General features: G+C 46.6%; 1 protein-coding gene across 1 annotated transcript; it reads right to left on the bottom strand.

Annotated features, from left to right (window-relative positions):
• Positions 1–552: 552 nt before the first annotated feature.
• Positions 553–22,320, bottom strand: LOC135827977 (latent-transforming growth factor beta-binding protein 2-like). Its single transcript, XM_065340414.1, has 8 exons — positions 22,317–22,320; positions 18,311–18,667; positions 16,693–16,818; positions 8,934–9,215; positions 7,775–8,056; positions 6,742–7,023; positions 4,230–4,388; positions 553–1,788 (listed from the first exon to the last, which is right to left on the bottom strand). The coding sequence occupies exons 1-8, from the start codon at positions 22,318–22,320 to the stop codon at positions 1,244–1,246; spliced, it is 2,037 nt and encodes a 678-aa protein (XP_065196486.1). The 3' UTR covers positions 553–1,243.
• Positions 22,321–22,478: the final 158 nt, after the last annotated feature.

Here is a 22,478-nt window from a genome sequence, read left to right on the forward strand (position 1 = left end):
TGAGAGAATACAGTGACGAAAATTGGGGAAAGCAGAAAGAACAGAATGCAGCTACATGTATGCGCAAGCAGCATAATGCTATAACGCAGCACAGAGCGTGTACAATGACATAAGCTGTACCATAACCACCCTGTACTCATAATTATTATGCATTGCTCATGCATTCCATAGTTGGAAAATGCGCAATGTGCCCCATAAACACCATGTACTGATATGCATTACTCATGCATTACTCATGCATTACTCATGCATTGCTCATGCATTACTCATACATTACTCATGCATTACTCATGCATTCCTGCTGTCAACCAGCAACATGTGTCGGAACTAAAACAAGTGCAAAACCTAATAGCGATTTGCAGCGAAGAGACCACTTGGATTGGAGATGGTGTGTGTAAGGGTTTGCATTTAATGAAGTGGTTTGCAGTGGAGCTTGAGCACATTAAGAAACTAAAACAAGGTTTATTTTATACCAATGTCATGACTGTACCATTATTACTGTACAGTACTCAGCAGTCTTTCGAGTTATATTTGTTGAAGTAAATATTGTTGACCGTTCTTTCATTTTTAGGACTGTTGTGATATTTTCTATTTCGCCTATTCTGTAGATGCATGCGCATAAGCACCTCATTCCTGCTCGTTCCTCATTCTTCCTTCCATGTGGCAAGTGCTGGCTTTTATGCATTGTGTTATTGCTCAGCGTTGTTTGCTGAGTATATTATGTTGGCGCTTGCCTCTTCTTTTGCATGGATGCCCTGATGATGCCCAATGGGCGAAATATTGGCATAAGTAAATCTATTCGGTGCAGCTGAGAGCCTGTTATGTACGGTGTGCAATGGAGATATTTTCCGATGTGAAAACTACGCTGCAATGGAGTCTGAGAGTTTTACGGAAATAATAATAATACAAACAAAACAAAAAAGTAAATTATCGTGTCCGTTCCCAAAGGGAACTCACGACGGCCGCTAACACCCGATAGGGTTTATAATAATAATAAATAATAAAAAAACTAAAAATTTCACGGTTCGCCGAGTTTTCCGAATCCGCCGTGGGAACGCCACCACCCTCTATGATCAAAGGTGCAGATGCAGCGCCTAAACGGTGGGAGGTGAGTAGAGTGGTCAAGTGGTCAAAGACCGAAATCCCATTAGCTGCATCCATCCAGCATGGATGTAGCTAATAATAATAATCATAATAATATTGCGTTGAATGTTTGGAAATGCGCAATGTGCCTGGTCTAGATCTAGCACTGGAGATGATGGAATGATTCTACTGCAGTGTCTGATAAAGACTCGGTTTCCTCGGGAATGCGATGCGATGGGCATGTGTTCTCACTGCCCAGGTGGTCGTAGTCCGATTGGTCGAAGCCAGTATAATTCATGATGGTCTCCAGATGTAGGTTGTGCTCATCACCCTGTGGTATGCCCGTGTTCGGGTGAAAGCTGCATGTGTAGTCGTCCACCGAGCCACATTGCTGTGAACTGTCCTGGAATCGCGCCTTGTAAGATTTTGTGTTGGAGAGCCCATCCCGAATACTGTTGCAATAACGAGCAGAGATGGATCCAGTGTTGATGATTGATGTAGAAGATTCAGCTAGGGTATTGTCCAGCCGTGCGTGCACCTCGTGACCGCGCTTCGTATTTTCTAAGCGCATTCTCTCGTCGCACTGCTGTTGTTTCCTAACCTTGCTGGCGACGAGAAGGTTCGCGATGGCACAAATGAGCAGTACAGTTCCCACAGCCAGCGTGGCGATTTGAACAGCTGCCGTGGTGGTTGCAGTGCCATCACCTGAATAGAAAGGATAAAGGGAAAAATTGGACTTTACAAATAAAATTCTTCTGCACAACCCCAAGTTTATTTGTTGTCATCAGGCTGAAGGTTTAATTTTTTTAAATGATTATCGGTATAATGTACTACGGGGATATGCAACATCTAGCCAAGAATGAATTTCCTCGCTTTGGACAGTATGGTGTGGTGAATGTGGGCCAAGAGTGCAATGTGGAGTGGTGGAGTGTTCCAAAATTTTAAATTGCCAAATTTGTCGCAGCTTCTCCATTATGCTACGGCTATTGCCATTTTCAGCATGCTGCAAATATCCCAATATAATTTACCAGTTGCTGAAAAATTCATGTTTGAAAACTATTATTCAGAGAGCGATGCACTGAATTGGATATAAGTCGCCCTTTTCCATTTTGAACTCGGATGGCGAGCCAATTTGATTATGGAAAAAAAGGAGGAGGACAGAAATGTTACGAGTTATGACTAACTGTTCGCCAGCGTAACCAGATCTTGTTCAGTCAGCGAGTGGTACAAAATGGCACAAAACTGACAAGGAGTACTGAGACATTCAACGACCTGGCACCTAGCGATAAACACTTCCCCCGAGGTGCAAACCACCAACCTTCCAACTTGGAAGGCTCCGGGTAGGAAAGGTTGACCCGACTTGGGCGGTGTGTGGCTTTGCTTCGTCGAGTTGTAGTGAGACCGGTATGTCCAACAGCCTTACTACTTTCGTCATCATCCAGTAACTTTCAGCATTCTTTGTTGCCGTGGGACGCAGCTCGTGCTGTTCTTCGTTGCGCTTTCCTACCCCACTTGGACCTTGTGGAACCTGAGCCTTCCATTTTGGAAGGTTGTTGGTTTGCGCCTCGGGAAAGTGTTCGAGCTACATGTATGTGCCAGGTGGTTGAATGTCTCAGTACTCCTCGTCAGTGTTGTGCCATTTTGTCACACTCACTCACTGTGTGTACATGGAATAATCTAGTTACATTAGTGGACAGTTAGTCATCACGAACTCAGAACATTCTTGTCCTCATGTTTACAAATGTCACTGACATTCATTCCGGTGGTGACAGTCAAGTTTTTCTTCGGATTTTCTCCCTTTTCATTCCCTCAAATTATGGATACACTTATATCTTGTTTACAGTTAGTCATAACTCGTAACATATTTGTCCTGGAATGGACTCGGATGGAGAGCCAAGGATGAATTTATAGAAGAAAAAAAAACAGGACCAAAAAACTACAAGTTACGGCAACGCTATAATATCCACTAACACCACCAGTTACTTAACAATCAGCTCATGTCGGTCAGTGTCGTGCAATGTTATCGCATAGGCTGATTGTTTTGTAACTGATGGTGTTAGTGGACATTATAGCGTAACTTGCAGTTCATTGGGCCTTTTTTGTTGTGCTTCTCCTTTTTTTATTCTATTTTTCTTCACGTAGCACCATCTTTTTGGAGTAGTATTCTTATTAATTGTGTCATCCTTGGTATAACCGTAAGCATTACATGTAGTGCATGGTAATAATGACGCTAGACCAAAAAAGAAATAATCACTTGGTGCAAAAAGAAGAAAAGTAACAATAATGCCCCAGATTGCTAATTACAACTAACCTTAACTCATGCAAGTACAGCACTTCACAAGTACAAGCCAAGAGCACTACATCGTATGTTTGAACTCCTACCATAATTATGATGATGTGTACAGCACATGCACAGGTGCACACCAGTACCACCAGACTGAAATACTCCATCTGAATATGCTTCACACTAGTGCAGCAAGGTACCGCCAGAGCGCCCCGTCTCACGAGAGCGATCCACCTTGATTTTACAGCCAGGGAAAGGAAAATCGCATGGCGGAGTGCAACGGAGTTTGTACGGTGTGAGAACCTTAGTGTACTAAGGTCACACTTAGCAAGGTTTTGTGTGGATCTTGTGTCCACTTGAAGATAAATTGAGTACGGATTTACTGCACAATGTGTAATGTGTGTACAAGGTTCGTGTCGTATGACCTATAGACAGAAAACCACCTCCACAATACGGCCACAAAAGGACGAGATGGTGGGGCGCTCTGGCAGTACTCTACGGTAATAGACACCCTTAGCAAACAACGATAACGCTATTTTTTCGGTACTCGTACCTTGATCACCCAAATAGCGTTGAAGCTGCAGCGTAAAAACGTTATGGGGGCTGATTTATCGTTGTGACCAACGGTACGCGTTTTGGCCAAATATTGCATAGTCCGTACGCATTTCACCTTGTATGGCGTATATGGTGACAAAAATGATTGTACCGCGCGAAATCAAAACTATTCTCGTGGCAACAGCGTACTAAAAATAGCGTGCATCTTGCTAAAGGTCGAACTAAAATCACGGTATTTTCCCCCTTACGATAATACCGTTACAACATAACGTTTTTGCTAAGGGTGTTTAATGCTAGATAAACTCACCTGCTGTGCTGGATGTCGGCGATGAGAAGAGAGCTTCCCCACGCCAAGTTGGCATGCACACAAATGATCCCTCGGTGTCAATGCACTGTGATGTGTCCGTACAGGGATTCTCAGCAGATGTTTGACACTCGTTGATATTTTCACAAACGTCATCTTTGCCTAGAAGGACAGCATAATCATTGACAGTCGCGGATTGTTAGCATCGGTTTCAAGGAAGAAATTATATATAAGCCCTTGCCCCAGTTGTCTACAGGTGTTGTCAGTGCAGCTGCATATCCTTGCAGTTGCTAGCTGCTCTTGCTAAGCAGTCCCCTTTCCCAGGCACTCTCAAATGGCAGTCTTGTAGTTAGATGAGTTTACTGATTATAGGAAGGAGTAATATGAAATAAATACACGTAGAACAAAGCGTACGAATGCCAAGACCCACTGTAGCATGCACTGCTCTGTAGCTGAAGATTGATTCCGAATGATCAATACTGCAAGGAAGGGGGAATTATGGAATACCATGCGAATTTCATCCACCGTCCGCAGAGGGCTCAATTCGCCGAAAGCAAAGAGTGAAATACACAGAGAGAAGAACCAACAGTTGTAACAATGTTTTTTCGTAACTCTGAGTTTCACTAAATTAATCGATCATCAGACAAAAATTGGTACTGACCCTGCCCTATGAGTACAGCTATATACATGTACCATGAATGTGGCAAGCTCAGCGTAACAATACCCATGTGATATGTAGCGCGATATGGAGTATGTGGGAAAGTGTTAGCTATCTGTGCATTGCTACGTAACATATTCTCATGGAATCAGGTAACAAAGCTGGCAATTGATGTTATGTAGCGTAGAAGAAGAGAGAAAGTGTAGTTTTCTGTGTATTATTTGAAAGTCTTTTTTCCCCGGCAACGCCAAGAGATACTCTCTAAGAATCTGGTGACAAATTTTGACTAGTAATATTTGTTCTCATGGCGGCACTTCGACACAAGCTCGGAGCGCATGTTGAGGCATCTCGCCTTATCTGCACGGGCGATGAAGTGCTTCACATGATGGCTGCGCAAAGCAGCACAAATGATAGCCAACATCGCAGGTATGCCATCACTTGCCCATAGGGCTTGCCGTCATGCTGCGCCAACATGCCACACAAGCGCTTCAGAAACCGCGTATATTCTGGAGATGTGCTGCCAGCCGTTTTAGAGACAAGGGGAGTAAAGTTCCCACAGTCAGCATGCACAATCCTTTCATTATACTGCAATTTCTTCTGCCTTTCATGTTGAAGAAAACAACTTATCTCTCCGGATACCATGTGTCAATGCCGCATAAGCTGCATGTGGCTGAGTCTTGGCCACATCGGCAAGCTGCTTCACCTCCTTGGTCCACTCTGACCCTCGCTGCTGCACACGATCGGCAACCGCCCCTGACTCCCCGAAAAACGATCCCAAGTACTTGGCCACACTCGTTACAATACGGATGCCAGTGCCGGAGAAAATGCAGCACGCTTCCTCCTCCATCTCAGGCTTGACGAGAAGAAGGGTCTTGTCGTGATTAGTATTGTAACCATACAGCTCGCTCTGAACTTGAAGATCATCCCACCACCTGCGCAGGCAAACCAACTGCCCGGCCGCGCCAGAATCATCCGCATACCAAATCTGCAGTACTGACGTGTGGGCAACCTGCAGAGTCGTTACCAAAGGCAAAGTCGAAATCGCATAAAACACTAGGGACAAGGGGTCGCCCTGTGTCGTCCTCTCATCCGAAGAAATTTCACCACCGACAGAAACAAACAGTCTAGCAGGAGAACTGTACGAAGTTGTTAAAATTTTCGCGAGGGGCGGACGCAAGTACTGAATGTTATGTAACGCTAGTCGCCTGTCTCTTTAAACAATTGAAGGCATTGCAAGCATCAACTAAGAGAATCGCATCGGTACATTGATCATCGTAAAGAGAAAGTACAGACAGCCACCTTTATGCCCGCAGGAAACCCTGAGCATTTCTGAATGAAACCGCACGCTTCCTGAACTTCGTGATCTAATAACAGTACTGTATGAGCTGCCACGATTCAGGTTGTGTGTGCTTCCCCTAGCTGCATCTCATGTATGCCACTTAAGTGGTCTGTGTAGAAAAAAAGAATGAGTGTTGTGACATCTGTTGACCTCATACACACTCATATTATACCTCCTATTCTATCTACATACGGTGGAACCTGTCTAAGACGACCGCTCATGGGACCTTCAAAACGCGGTCTCAATTACGAGGTGGTCTCCATACCCAGGGTCATTTGACTGGGACTAGCATCTCTTGGTGCTAGTTTCAGTGGTCCTCTAGGACAGGTGGTCGCCTTATCCGAGTGGTCTCCTTGACAGGTTTTGCTGTATATCTACACCTGCTTGTCTATATACATGTATGTTGAGTCTCGAAGTTCTCATAGCAATTTCACAGCTGTGGAGGTGTATTATCATTAGCAATCTCCTGAAAGCAGCATGTTGAGAGTCGATATTGTCAGCAAACGCCACCAACATACCTTGCCAGCGGAATCCGATTTTGCAAAGACATTGGTATGATCCCACGGTGTCATTGCATAGCATATCAGCAGAGCAGTCAGCCTGGCCATTACAGCATTCATTAATGTTATCACAACGAGGAGATGTTGGCGATGTGGGTTGTAGAATATCCTGGAAGCCAGCATCACACCTACACTCATACGACCCGATTGTATTTAAGCAAGTCGAGTTCTGTGGACATGTGGCAGCACTGCTACTGGTTGGAGAACATTCATCGACATCTGAACATGTTCCCCCAGATCCTGGGATTGGAAAGAATAGCAGGCACAATTAGTTGAGAGTCTTATGTTCAGTTGTTGTGAGGGCGACTGAATTGTCATTTACTATTTGGGGTAGTACTCGTGAGGCTCAGGTCATTAGATTAGGTCTTGAAAGCGATGACCTCAGGAGTCGTTAGAAGTCAATTTTCTAACGACGTAACATATTCTCGTGGAATCAGGTAACAAAGCTGGCAATGGATGTTATTTCACGTAGCTGAAGAGAGAAGGTGTTAGTTTTCGGCGTAATATTTCAAAACCTGTTTTCCCACCAACGCCAAGAGATTTTCTCCAAGAATCAGGTGACAAATTTTGACTGGTAATATTTGAATTGAAGGCATTGCAAGCATCAATTAAGAGAATTGCATCGGTACATTGATCATTGTAAAGATTTTGCATATCATATGTAGGCAGCCACCTCTATGCCCGCCTCGTTGCTCCCCTCGTTGCCGGCAGGAAAACCTGAGCATTTCTGAATGAAAGCGCACGCTTCCTGAACTTCATGATTTGCATACAGTACTGCTTGAGTGTTGTGGCACCAGTTCACCTCATACACACTCATATTTCACTTCCTATTCTATCTACATACATCTACACAGCCTTTGTCTATCTACATGTATGTTGAGTCTTGAAGTTCTCATAGCAATTTCAGAGCTGTGGAGGTGTATTATCATTAGCAATCTCCTGAAAGCAGCATGTTGAGAGTCGATATAGTCAGTAAACACCACCAACATACCTTGCCAGCGGAATCCGGTTTTGCACAAACATTCGTATGATCCCACGGTATCATTGCATAGCATATCAGCAGAGCAGTCAGCCTGGCCATTAGGGCATTCATCAATGTTTTCACAACAAGGAGATGTTGGCGATGTGGGTTGTAGAATATCCTGGAAGCCAGCATCACACCTACACTCATATGACCCGATTGTATTTAAGCAAGTTGAGTTCTGTGGACATGTGACAGCACTGCTACTGGTTGTAGAACATTCATCGACATCCGAACATGTTCTCCCAGATCCTGGGATTGGAAAGAAAAACAGGCACAATAAGTTGAGAGTCTTATGTTCAGTTGTTGCAAGGGCGACTGAATTGTCATTTACTAATTGGGCTAGTACTCGTGAGGTTCCTATAATTAATTAGGTCTTCAAAGCGATGACGTCAGGAGTCGTCAGAAGTCAATTTTCTAACGACAAATACGGACTTTTGGGTCCACTCCGCCCATGACGAAGTACCGAATTTACTGGAGTATAGGCAGGACTTCGTACACTAAAAATTCACCCAAAAAAGAAAAATGCGGCTTGTACAAATTGGTCACACGCAGCAATCTGCATCTATCAGTATCTCTCAAACGGGGAATTCCCCGATGACTCATCGTTGCACGGCGCATTTGGGTTAGAGCCCAAAGGATTCGCTTGAACTTCACGGATCTGGAGAAATATGAATCGCTGTTCTGTGTTGAGCAAAACTTCAGAGCCGAAGAAATTTGTTGAGGTAGGCACAGTATCTGACTCAGGCACAATGGGTATGCTCTCAAGTGGCATGAAGGCGATTCTGCTGCCCCTGCTGGACATCTAGTTGCATGATTTGGAGAGAGAGATCTGTAGCTTGCTGATGAGCACAAGATGGAGAAGTTCTGCGACTTGTGAGTGAAATTTTAAAAACACTGCAGTTGCGTACACCAGCTCAGGCGCTCACCAGCGTGTGCCCTGTCGGGAATACGTGCAATCAGTAGTGATCCTATCTACATACATCTACACCTCCTTGTCCATCTACAGGTATGTTGAGTCTTGAAGTTTTCATAGCAATTTCAGAGCTGTGGAGGTGTATTATCATTAGCAATCTCCTGAAAGCAGCATGTTGAGAGTCGATATTGTCAGCAAACACCACCAACATACCTTGCCAGCGGAATCCGGTTTTGCACAGACATTGATATGATCCCACGGTATCATTGCATAGCATATCAGCAGAGCACGTAGCCTGGCCATTACAGCATTCATCAATGTTTTCACAACGAGGAGATGTTGTCGATGTGGGTTGTAGAATATCCTGGAAGCCAGCATCACACCTACACTCATACGAACCGATTGTATTTCCGCAAGTTGAGTTCTGTGGACATGTGACAGCACTGCTACCGGTTGTAGAACACTCATTGACATCCGAACATGTTCTCCCAGATCCTGGGATTGGAAAGAAAAACAGGCACAATTAGTTGAGAGTCTTATGTTCAGTTGTTGTGAGGGCACCTGAATTGTCATAAATTTAACTATTTGGGCTAGTACTCGTGAGGCTCATATAATTACATTAGGGTTTGAAAGCGATGACGTCAGAAGTCGTCAGACGTCAATTTTCTAACGACAAATACGGACTTTGGGGTCCACTCCGCCCATGACGAAGTACCGAATTCTCTGGAGTATAAGCAGGACTTTGTACACTCAAAATTCACCTAAAAAAGAGAGATGCGGCTTATACAAAATTCATTGTTCACTCGCAGCGATCTGCATCTATCAGTATCTTTCAAACGGGGACTTCCCCGATGACTCATCGTTGCACGGCGCATGTTGGTTAGAGCCCAAAGGATTCGAGCGAACTGGAGAACTATGAATCGCTGTTCTGTGTTGAGCAAAACTTCAGAACCGGAGAAATGTGTTGAAGTAGGCACAGTATCTCACTCAATCACAATGGGGCAGCTCTCAAGTGGTATTAATTCGGTTCTGTTGCCCCTGCTGGACATCTTCATTCTCTGGAAGCAAAACCTTCGTGACTTTTTCACATGATTTTTAAGGAGTTACTGTGCTCAACACAAGATGTTAAGTGTTCTATAGGAAGAGAAACACTTCACCACGCTCAATGGACATGTGTATAATATCTACAAGATCGATTGATGGGAATAGTGTCTCAGTCTGAGTCGCCATCGCTCGATTCATTACGGCTGGAACCAACCAAAGTGGCAGGTCGATCGACGTGTTCTCGCATGTCACGGAGGAGCTTCTCCGCGTCCCTGATCGTCTTTGCTGTTACTAGTACGAGATTTACACCGGTGCCTTCCCTAGTATCTAGGTGGAGACCGCGGTGGCGCTGGTGGGTGTACTTTGGTATCGCCTTGGCTCTCGAGAATGCCCCAGAACGACGCGTACAGGCAAAGCCGAACATTTCGCATTTTCCTCCGCGTTGTAGTCGTCCCATAACATCATGACTTCCGCGAGGAGATCTCGCCTGTTCTCCTATGCTACTAAGGAGACATCAGAGTTGAGGCTGCTGAAAAAAGCAAGATCTTAAATTGAACGAGGATTTCGATTGCCGTAGTATCTCTAACATAAGCACGGTCCTTTAATTTTTCAATGTACCTCCGCCCCGTGCTATTAATGGAGACGTTCCTTTATTGGAGAATGTTCCATTATTATTTCAACCTCATTTCAGAGGTTGGTGCACCGCGCGCGATCGGGCAACTGACCGTGATAACATGTACATGCAATGTGCGTACATACGTGTATACTACCGCATGGTGTCCCTTATTGGAGGCCCGGGTGGTCAGAGCACTTCACAGTGAGCACTTCACAGTGTGCTTATAATGGAGAATGATCACTTTATTTATTGAATGCCGCCCAAAGGTGTTCTATTATTGGAGATGTGCTATTATTGGAGACGGTGCTTATATTAGAGATAATACGGTATGAACTTCTTGGCTTTGCTGCGCGCTCTGTGCGAATTGATGAGTGTCAGATGTTTGCGTTTGGAGTTTTAACATCTTGCCGACCTGTTCGCACTTTGGCTGGTGTTTTGGGGGATGGGGCAGACTTCAAAACGCTAGCTGCTATCCCTTTGACACTCTTTTTGCTCCTCAGTTCCATTGCCCTGCACTTTCTCATTCTAAACCAAAAACTAGCAACGGGTGTTGAGCTGTTAGCACAGTGTTCTTGTCGACAAAACGTCATCGTTTTGCTTGGTTTACAGCACGACACCTTTGCCTTGCGATGACTGACAGCTTTCCAGAATATGAACCATGCCTTCCTACTGTTCGGAAATGTCATCTGTTGTTGTTTCAGGCCGACAGAGCCACACAGAGAGCGACAGAACAGCATCGAAAATTAGTGAAAAAGGCACGAAGTTTTTGTTTCCGGAGGAAGTAGTTGCATGGCAGAATGTACAGAAGTAGGGGTAGGTTGCACTTTTTGAAGCTCCCGTAAATCTGTCTTGGTAGAGCCCAGCCGGCATCAGGCCGGACTGGAGGTGGTTTCCGTAGGGTAGCAGTAAGTTTTTCTAGCAGTGCTCGTAGAAATTGGTGACCTCCGCCATGCCTGGGGCCACCACGAGAACAAACACTCGCGCGACTGCCCTGAGTGATGAAGAGCTGAGGCTGATGGCGTCTTTGCCGGGCATTGAGTTATCTGTAGTAGAAATCCTGAAAACGTTGGCCGCACTTGTCTCGGAATCGGCTGATCGGGAGACGCGCCTAAACAAACGGGTTGACGAGCTGTCAAGGCAGCTCAAAGACGTGAACGAAGAGTTAGGCCTAATTTACACGACAACGATTGAAAAACGTTTTTCAATCGTTTTCGAAACGTTTTTGCTGTTTACACGAAAACGATAATCGTGTACACTGCAACACTTTTTCGGCGCGCAATGGTCACGTGCAAAAAGTTGGCCTGGCGCAGGCTGGCGGCGGCATGTTTTGAGTACAAGGCTCGTACTAGTAAAACGTTTTTGCCGTTTACACGAGAACGAAATGGAACGAAAACGATTGAAAAACACTTTGAGGCCGTTTTTCGTTTGAAACGTTTTTGAAACGTTTTTCAGCGTTGTGTAAACGCTCTTATCAAAATCTGTGGAAGCGTATTCTTTTGACAAAAACGTTTTTCAATCGTTGTCGTGTAAACGAGGCCTTAGTTTCTCTCCGAGAATCCGCCATTGCCTTGCGAAAAGCTACCCCAAGGCCAGTTCAAACACAGCAGGGTACGGGTGCGGGTCAACCTTCGCGTAGGCGTACCAAAGCAGGCACTGCGGGTTCAGGTACTCGAAAGCATGACACCACGATGTCCCGTAGCGTCCCCAGCAACATTTCCCGTAGCGGTGACGAGTGTGAAGAGGATGGCAGCGTCCCTTGCAACATCTCCCGTAGCAGTGACGAGTGTGAAGGGGATGGCGACCAAGATGCAACCTGTGTAGACGAAGACAGATTCCAACCAGTCCAGAACTCAAAGCGGAGCAAGAAGCAGTGCGTGCTCCAGGTGATCGCAGATGACAGCTGGAAGATGGTGTCGTCAGAGCCTCCCAGGGCGAAGAAAGCTGTGCTGTACGTTGGCAACCTAGGCGACCAATGCACCGAGGAACGCCTCAGGGAGTTTGTGCAACACAGAGTAGCTGCGGTTGGGACATCTGCGGATGTGCACGATTGCAGTATGCACGAATCAGCAACGGGCAAAATCTCAGCGAGACTGACAGTTGACGCTGCAACAGTTTCTACAATTACCGCTGCAAACTTCTGGCCCCGGCCACTTTATGCCAGGCAATGGCGTTTCAAAGAAAGCAGTGGAGCACGCCATGATAATTCTAGCCCACCTGCCAAAACTGATGACATCACCAAGTCTGACCCTCCTCCTCAGAACAATGATAGTCTCCCACCTGCCGACCCTCTCCTGAGCAATGACCAGTAAGACGTTGAAATTGCTGGTTACGAATGCCTTTGGTATCCGTTCAAAGTTTGGCGAATTTCAGCACACCCTTCTGGCATCTGATGCAGATATTGCTGTAGTCACAGAAACCAAGCTGACCCTGGATAAGATGACGCAAGCCGAAGTGACTCTTCCTGGGTACTCCCCTCCAGTAAGACGAGACCGAACACCACAGGGTGGAGGCGTGGCTGTGTGGGTGAAATCCCACCTAGCTTTCCAAGAGCTGGAAGCTGTTCCAACCCTTGATCAAGAAGTTGTATGGCTTTCTATCCGCATAAGACCTGGCCGCAAAGTTGTCTTGTGTGCTGCCTACCGCCCAGGGTCTCTTCCTGGCAACGATATCAGTATGGTGGATTACTTGGACCAGACCATTGACGTTGCCCGGGTGGATGCACAGCACCTCATCATCGCTGGCGATTTCAATGCGCACAACACTGCCTGGCTGGGCAGCAGTAGAACAACTCCAGCTGGGAAGAAACTGGAGGACCTCTGCGCACTACATCACCTCCAGCAGCATGTGACGGAGCCTACTCGTGGAAATGCCCTCCTCGACCTCATCATGAGTGACCTGGGCAACCCGACAGTCCGGCTCGGCCCCCCAATCGGTAGATCTGACCACGCCACCATCTTGGCAGAATTCAAGACAGAACTATGTCGAGAGCCCAAGACGGCCAGAACAGTCTGGCAATATGGCCGCGCTGACTGGGACAGACTAAACTACCACCTTAGGAGTGTGGACTGGGATGCCCTCATGTCTGAGGATGCAAAAAGCAGCTGCACCAATATTACCTCTGCCATCCTAGATGGAATGAACCAGTTTATCCCATCCCAACTTCTCTGTACTCGGCCCTCTGATCCCGCTTGGTGGACGCCAGCTTGCAGCAAGGCCGTGAAGGCGAAACAGAGTGCCTGGAAGTCCCTCAAGAGGCGACCAGACTCGCCCCAATGTCAAGCTAACTATACTCTCGCTGTCCACCGGTCTTCTGATTGCCTACGTGATGCCCAGAATCACCATCTAGCAATAGTCCGTGCACGACTCTAGACCGGCAGCCTTCGAGACAAACAGTGGTGGTCAACCATCAAGCAGTCCATCGGAACCTCCCGAAATAGCTCCATCCCGATTCTTGTCGACCCTGCTGGCAAAGAACATGCCACGAACATTGAGAAAGCAAACTGCCTCGGTCACTACTTCGCGGAGAAATGTAGCCTTGGTGCCAATGACCTGCCAGACACACCTCTTCCCCCTATTCGCCAACGCACAGGCAATAGGCTGAAGACCGTACACTTCCGCCCTGCCACAGTCCAGCGAGCTCTCAAGAACCTGGACGCTTCTAAAGCTACTGGCCCTGACGGCATTCCGGCGCAAGTGCTCAGGAAGTCAGCGCAGTCACTCGCCAGCCCTCTGGCAAAGCTATTCACCCAGTGCTTCCGGGACGGGGTGCAACCTGCATCCTGGAAGATCGCGAACGTTGTCCCTATTTTCAAGAAAGGCTCCAAGTCTACCCCGAAGAACTACCGTCCGATTTCCCTCCTCTCTATACTCTCTAAGGTGATGGAGGCCATCATCAATCGCAGCATCACTAACTTCCTGGAAAGCAATCAGGTTCTCTCCGGACGGCAATTCGGGTTCCGACGCGGCCTGGGCACGACTGATCTTCTCCTCTCACTTCAGCATGAGTGGAGTCGGACGTCCAATGCTGGGGGTGTGACCCGAGTCCTTGCTGTCGACGTGGCCGGCGCATTTGACAAAGTGTCGCACCGCGGTGTAGTTCACAAGGCCAGATGTCTTGGGCTAACTGGCCACCTGCTGTCATGGTTGAAAAACTACCTAGAGAGCCGCCAGATCCGGGCCGTAGTTGGTGGACAAACATCAGCCACACACGCCATCCGAGCAGGTGTGCCTCAAGGAAGCATCCTGGGGCCCACTCTCTTCTTGATCTACATTAATGACGCTGAGGACCACCTTCCCCAATCGACCAGCCTTGCCACGTACGCAGACGACACAACGCTCTACAAGTGTATTCGGTATCTCGGCAACCTCGCAGCTGACTGTGATGATCTCCAGACCGCCGTCAATGCCCTTGCTGCCTGGGGTGCGACCTGGCGAGTGACATTCGAGCCCGCCAAGTCGTACCTACTCCACGTCAGCCACCACCGTCGGCCCTGGGACTGCCCTCCGGTCACATTCCAAGGTGAAATGGTTCCTGAAACCCAGTGCCTGAAGCTACTTGGGATAGCCTTCGACAGTCAACTGACCTTCTGCCAGCAGATTCGACAGTCAGCCTTGCGCGCCACACAGCGACTTGGCTTCCTGAAGAAAGCCTCAGCAGTGCTTGACCCTGGCTGCCGACTCACGGTCTACAACGGCTTTGTTCGCCCAGTCTTAGAGCATGGCATGCTAGTCTGGATGGGTGCTTCTCAGACGGTGCTGGCCCAACTCGATGCTGTACAGCGGAGAGCCCTGCATCTGATCGGCGAAGGCGCATATCTGCCAAGCCTCGAACTCCGGCGCAAAGTGGCTGCTCTCTGCTATCTCTACAAAATCCACTACCTGACAGGCCCACTGATGCTAACCCGAATGCTGCCCCCCTCCCAAGCAGTACCAGACCTCGACCAACATCCTGCCAACACCAGGCAGCAGGCGCGGGTGGCGGCCGGCCACCGCTACCAGCTGCAGTCTGATATCCCAGCCAATTCTCGCAACAACGTCCGCCGGTCGTTCCCTGAAGGAGTGCTGGACACCTGGAACCAGTTGCCTCGCCAACACCTCCTGGATCAGCCCGACCAGAAGAGGTTGCAGTCCTTCAAGTGCAGCGTCCACCGATTCCTGCGCTTGAGCCACTGGGACTGGGCGACCGACCGGCTGTAGGGACTCTGCGTGGTGGTTTTCTGGACGTTACTGTGAGAGAGTGAGTCTGTGCACAAATATTATGTATTATTACGCGTCTGCGTGAGTGTGCACATGTGTGTCTGTGTGTGCGTGTGTGTGTGTGTATGTGTGTGGTGTGTGTGTGTGGTGTGTGTATGTGTGTGTGTGTGTGTGTGTGTGTGTGTGTGGTGTGGTGTGTGTGTGTGTGTGTGTGTGTGTGTGCGTGTGTGCGTGCGTGCGAGCATGTGTGTGTGTGTGTGTGTGCGCGCGCGCGCGCGCGCGCGTGTGTGTGGGTGGGTGGGTGCACATGGTTGGTATGTGGTGTTTATGTGAGCGTATGATAATAATCTCTTCAATAATATTAATATCTTTATTTCAAGATTACCCAACGCTGGCGAACGCCTATCAGGTTGATCTCCTATTTGAACATGCGCATATGTGTGTGTATGATGTGCCCTAGCTCATTTAGAATTATTATTATGTTATACACGTAGATCATGTCCATGATGCCTTTCCTCTGCGCAGGTCGACCGCACTATTGTTTTTAAGATTCACATAATTATTACTTCTGCATAATGCATTACATACTATGATCATGCTGGCTCCATCCCTTATCTCCTAAGCTACCCCCCCCGGTGCGTCTGCCCAGTGTTGACTCCGAGACCCACGGTCGGACGAGCTGCCCAGGCCTCACCACCACTGCCGTTTCCGTGCTGCCTTCTCGATACATACGTATGTACACTGTATATCATGTGCACATTCACATGTCTGAAGGTTTGTGGTTTTTCAATAAAAAAAAATAAAAAAATGGTTTGGAGAGAGGAGATCTGTAGCTTGCTTATGAGCCCAATATGGAGAAATTCTGTGACTGGTGATTGAAATTATAAAAAATTGCAGTTGCGTACACCAGCTCAGGCGCGCGTCAGCGTGTGCCCTGGCGGGAATACGTGGAATCAGTAGTGGCCCTGAAAGGGTAAAATTACCTTCCGATGCCCCCGCTGTGACAGAGCACTTTCAGTAGTGGCCCTGAAAGGGTTAGATTACCTTCCGATGACCCCGCTGTGACAGAGCACTTCCAAGCACTATCATAATTATCACAATAGAATTTACATGTACCTGAGAATCCGTTTGAACATTGGCATGTGTACGACCCTGGTGAATCAATGCACACCTCATTTGTTCCACAGGGTGTGAATCCAGCAACCTCACATTCATTGGCGTTGGTGCATTTCCCACCACCTCCTAACAGGACAGGGACACATCCGACCAAAACACACACAAAACAGTGAACATAGTATGCAGCATCTCTGCATTCTGAACTCGACGAGACTATACAAAATAGGATAACATAGTGCTACAACTGTCGATTCTGCACTTTGTTACCATGGTAATGCTACCTAGATGTACATGTGGCTAATCATACATGATTGGAAGCTGTGACCTCAGTAAAAAATAAAAAAAATAAATAAAAATCGCTTGATCACAGAGTACCCCAAGGAACCACGTCCACTGTAAAGTAAATCCTCTACTTAGGTGAACTTAGAAGCGGTCACGTCAGCAGTAGCTTGGCAGGAAGAATAGGAGAAACAAGCTGTGTTTGAAATATTTTGTACAGATGCGAAATGGACCTGCTGCCAGGGCTGCATAGACCATCCTCTTTGACGCCTTCTTGGTACCACACGTGAGCACTTTTCCCGCCGTGTGTGTGTGTGTGTGAGTGTGTGTGCATTCACTCTCCACTACGCTCAACCTCCAGCTTGTGCCTGCGGTACGACTGTGCACACAGGAGTCCACCGATCCGGTGAAATGCTCCCTTTCGTGATTCTACCCCTACCCATTGTGTTAGGCGTGATGCAGGAAATATTTTTGGCGTGGCACAAAGAACGTTCAATGCACAATGCATGCACATCGCAGTGAAATCCTGCATTTCACGCAATGTTCAAACTTACATGGGCGAAGCTCTACTTCAATTATATGCTTCCGGCAAAAGTGATTCGCATCGTGCGGTGTTTGCAATGGACGTTGAATTTGGCTCAATTTCCGGCAAAGCGGCTTGCAATAAAACTGCAACCAGAGGCATTTTTATTTTAAAGAAAAGCTCTCCATGGCAACACTTGTCACTTGTGACTCACTCCATTGTACTGTGTGTCCGTTTACACAGTTTTTTTCTCTACAAAATCCACATATCTCCAGACACTGAGGTGAATGATAGCAAAGGCACATACAGTAAAAGTTGTGTTTGCCGGACCCTTTAACCAGCCGAATCCTGTATTGACGGGATATACGTTCATGCACCGAAGTGCTGTGGATTGAAAGTGCTTTGCCCGGATCACGAGGATTTCTGCCATATCAGGAGAGTTTCCGCTGCACCAAGGGTGTCCAGTTAGGGCAGGCTTTACTTAAAGTTCAACTCTGATGTCATCTACTGTGGTGGGCATGGAAATCCAGTCGCACGTCTAGCGACCCCAGGGCGCTGGCCATGCAGCCGTCGATCAGCGGAACAAGTTACATGCATTATGCGCTGCAGTGCGCTGGTCGCATTCGGATCAGCACGACTCTGTGCACTGCACACAGCGTTCTGTAGATCTACGCGTTGAGGGCGCCGGCCCCGGTCCATTGACTGGATTTCCATGTCCGCTACAGTACATGTGCAAGACAAAGAGTACCGTACAGTCAAATACCTCAAATGACCAAGTGCGGATTCCTGTGATATCAAATATCTGTATAGACTCACGGTAGTATCCTGATTTGCAAGTACAGTAATAACTTGCCAACGTTTCAACACAGATTTCGTTCATTGCACACAGCGAGGTACTCATCGCACATTCATTTATCTGCTGGCAGGTGGATCCGTTATTCGACAGCGTCAGCACGGGCAGACATGCGCAGTTGTAGTTCAAGGTGCCCGGCAGTAGCGTGCATGTTGGAAAGAGGGCACACTTGGTGCTGTACCGATGGCGGCAAATGTCCACGTCCTGGCAGCCAAGATCACGACCGCCGAAGATTTTCCAGCTGGGGCACTCACAGAAGAACTTGGTTCTCTTACCATCATGATAGCATCCCACACGTGCTCCTTTGCATGTGTCTAGCACTGTACATGGAGAGGAGAAGGCAAAAAAAATCACGTTAAACCAGTGCAAAAAATGTGAATACAGATAAACCTCTTTAGAATGAACACCAATGGGCTAATGGTGTTTGTGCGCAATAACGGGAGTTCTTCGTTTGCACACCTTATACTAAGAAATTGATGGACATCACGCAACTGAATTATGAAGAAAAGAGGGTTTGTCAACTGACAACCGCTCTATTCAGTTGCTATTTACAATCTCTGCATGCGCTGGATGGTTCTGATGATGGGTGAGTGGCCGAAACGTCATAATGTTTTGGCCATCACACTAAAGGGATTCTCACTCAGTGCATGCAGTGATTGTGAATAGCAACTGAACAGAGCGGTTGTCACTTGACAAACCTTCTTTTTCTTTATACTTCATAATCAATTTATACTCAGTGAAAACACAGTGATTCATGCGATGGAGTTATGAGTCTCATGATTGCTAGTTCTTCTAGAGCGACAGTTTGTCTTATTAGTGGTCTTCCTAACACGTTTTCTGTGTAGTAAAATACACAGCAAGAAGAAGAAGTCCAGCAAACAATTGGGGAGAATACTAATTGATGAATTACAATGATAAGGGTCGAGGACACAGGGCTTACACAAGGTATACCAGTACATCGGTTATCCGGACACCAAAGTTACATGCACTTCCCTCTACCGGGCGTCCTTTGGGTGAGTTTCTAGTGGAATTTTTTACTACTCTTTTGTCACTTTTTTGCGAAAATAGTGACGCCATATGCCGTATCTATGGCCTTTCTACATCAAAACGCATGTGATTCGGAGTTGCGGATCAAAACGTATGTGATTCGGAGTTACGGACCGATCACCGCGACAGACAGTAGCTATGCTGAAGACATTACTTCAGTAACGTCTGGCGCTAGCCATTTGAGTGAATTTTACCGCACAAATCCCCATTTAGGAGGGCACACACGTCCAAGTTCAGCGAGGGGTGCAAGTTTGATTGGGAACTGAAGACAAAGTGAGTGGCTTAGTTATCTCACACTAATACTGTTCTACATGGATGCAGCTAAGGGGGTCTTTCTCGGCACTTGTGCCAGTGGTTTTGAGACTTATCCACTCACCCCCACCGTTAGGCGCTGCATCTGCCGCTAGCATTTACCGGGTGTTAGCGGCCGTCGTGAGTTCCCTTTGGGAACGGACGCGATAATTTACTTACTTACTTAATACTTTTCTACTCAGCGCCCCACTACGAGGTGAATTGCTATTTCTGGACATTGTACATTTCTGGACATTTCGAGTAAAATAATTTTTCGTCGCGTGTAGAGTCAAGTCAGTCAGGTTGATGAAGTTTTTTCTTGCCGTAGTTGACAGCTGGGCTGTTGTAGTTTCTCCTCGTGTCGGTGCCTTGTTGATAGCCTTTGCTTGTGAGGCATTTCAACGAGTTTTGTTGTACTATGTCGCATGAGAATTTTGAATTTTGAGTAAAATAAGAAGTAATGGACGAATCGTTGGCTTCCCCATGTGCACTCCACTTCAGACGCTGTATAGTATTGGACCTGTTGGCTGGAAGTGTGAAGAGGCCAACTGCAGTCCACCAATAGAAAAATAACCAAAATGGTGCAGTATAGGATGCCTATTGACGCTATTTTACTTTCATGTCCAGAATTCCGTACACTGAAATTTAGGCCGAAAAATTGGCCTGTCGAAAACGTCCTGCTATAAAGTCTCTGGGATCACAGCATGAGCAATTGTCACATATTTGGAAAGATGAAGGATTAGACCATACAATAGATACAAAAAGATATGAAAAAATGTGAAACACACAGCCAGTGGGGCTCTATTTTATTTTCCTGTCCAGAAATTGCTATTCACCTCGTACATGGGAGATTTTGATTCTAGGCCCCATTTCCCATTTTGAAAACAAGCTCAAACCCTATGGACTGAGAAGATAATAGGCACGTTAAGCAATGCGAAAGTTCGAACTTTTGGTGGCGGTGATACTTCGCGAAAATCTATTTCGAGAAAGGAAAGCTTGTGAGGTTTAGCAATGCGAAATGACTTTTTCTCGAAGTTATTTGAATCTTATACAATTAGACCTTGCTTAACCGTACACATCCATTTTCCAGAAACATAACCGGATAGGCGAGGGAACCGGATTATCTACTGTGACACAAATACTGTAAGTATGAACGACAAATGCTGTGAATCGGTGGCCAGCAAGTTTCTTCCCGATGGCGAGGGATCCAGATAAAAAGAGGACCGGATAAGCAAGGTCTGACTGCAGTACCGTACCGTGGCAGCTCAGTTTCAAGCAGGGGGTTGTAAATTTACTACTGACCGTCATCAAGTGTGTACCTTGGAAAGAGAAAGTTACTTTCGAAAATAACTGCAAGTTTGCATCCTAGTTTCCGAAGTTTTGAGCTCCGTTTTGGTTCTCATTCCCAGACTCGAATTTTCTTTCGAACTTTCACGTTGCTAAAAGTCCCAATGGCGACATGACTTGTTATTATAAGAGTAAATAAATATCTACTCATGGATATATTGCTTTAATTGGATGTGCTTCTCAGTCAGTTTTACTTACTGAAATCCACTGATTTGTTCTTCAAACCCATGCGGTCTAATGTGAGACCAAGTGATGCTACTTGAGAGATTGGGCAAAGCGATACATCGTCAATGAAGGTTCCTTTTGAGTCATCTATACTTCTACAGAAAGAAAGAGGAGTTAAAGTATTCCAATTTGTAGGCATCTTATGTATAATAATAATATTATACAATACGCCATCGTTAGTGGTGGTTGATGGGAATGGATTAAAAGTGCACCGTTTGACAACATTTTGTTCCATACAGATTACTTCTTACTGTTCTTGGTTACTAGTAAGAAGTATTTACTTTCATGTATTGATCATCTACTGTGAGCTGCCTGCTGGTCGCACTCATGCGTACCAACACTGTGTGCATCAGCGGAGAGCGTTCGACGTTTCTACGGCATCGGGAATAGATGGCCCCCTCCAGAAGTTTCCGTTTCCAAGGAAACACATCATTGGACACTACACACAACCAGTGCAGATCAGAAGTATAGGTGTTGCGATGAATGTATTATTCCTTCTGATACTGTATAGGAGGAAATTTTGGGTCGGAAATATTTTCGGACAAAGCCGAATTTCCACCTTTCGTACGGATTTTATTTTCGTGTAGTGCTGCATGCTAAATGCACGTGTTCGCAAGCAGTGCGCATGTGTATTGTACCGGCAAAGCAAATGTGCTTATATAATATTATGATAGACAATCTCAATACCAAAAAAATGAACAAAACGCCAAGAATCTGAAGAAAGAAAAAACTCAATCCAATTCTTTGTTGCCATAACGGGAACTGAAACCCAACTGGCAGATGGCAGTTGGCGGTCACGCGGCACCAAAATCACCAAACGTAAGCACTAACAATGTTGAAACATGGTTGCAGGAGACAAACTATAAGTAAGCAAGCAACGCATACAAAGAAACAATCAGACAATTAAAGCACGTTTAATACCGTCTAGGCCACTGACCTGGACAGGCAGCGGTGCAAGAAGCCGTGGTCTCGCCTACGGCCACACGAACCCCTGCACCCGCGGAAGCATGTTATGGCCCAACGGAGCAGGGTAAACGACAAGAGGGCTCCGAAGCTCACCCATCACTACGGAGTAGGCAAGCTCACTATGCTTCTCTGTATAGTGTTCATAATTTCACGTGAACAAATTTTCGTACGGAATCAATTTAACCCTTTCACTGCTGCAGGGTTGTGCACACAGGCTCTGGAAAAAATCCGAAAAATAGGGCCGATGGCCAACTC

Source organism: Sycon ciliatum, chromosome 12 (genome assembly GCF_964019385.1).
Source record: "Sycon ciliatum chromosome 12, ocSycCili1.1, whole genome shotgun sequence".
NCBI lineage: Eukaryota > Metazoa > Porifera > Calcarea > Leucosolenida > Sycettidae > Sycon > Sycon ciliatum.

Excerpts from the sequence above, each read along its gene's own strand:
- LOC135827977 (XM_065340414.1), bottom strand. Across the intron at positions 7,024-7,774 it reads AACCGGATTCCGCTGGCAAG|GATCTGGGGGAACATGTTCA; the intron begins GTATGTTGGTGG and ends TTCCAATCCCAG. Across the intron at positions 4,389-6,741 it reads AATCGGATTCCGCTGGCAAG|GCAAAGATGACGTTTGTGAA; the intron begins GTATGTTGGTGG and ends CTGTCCTTCTAG.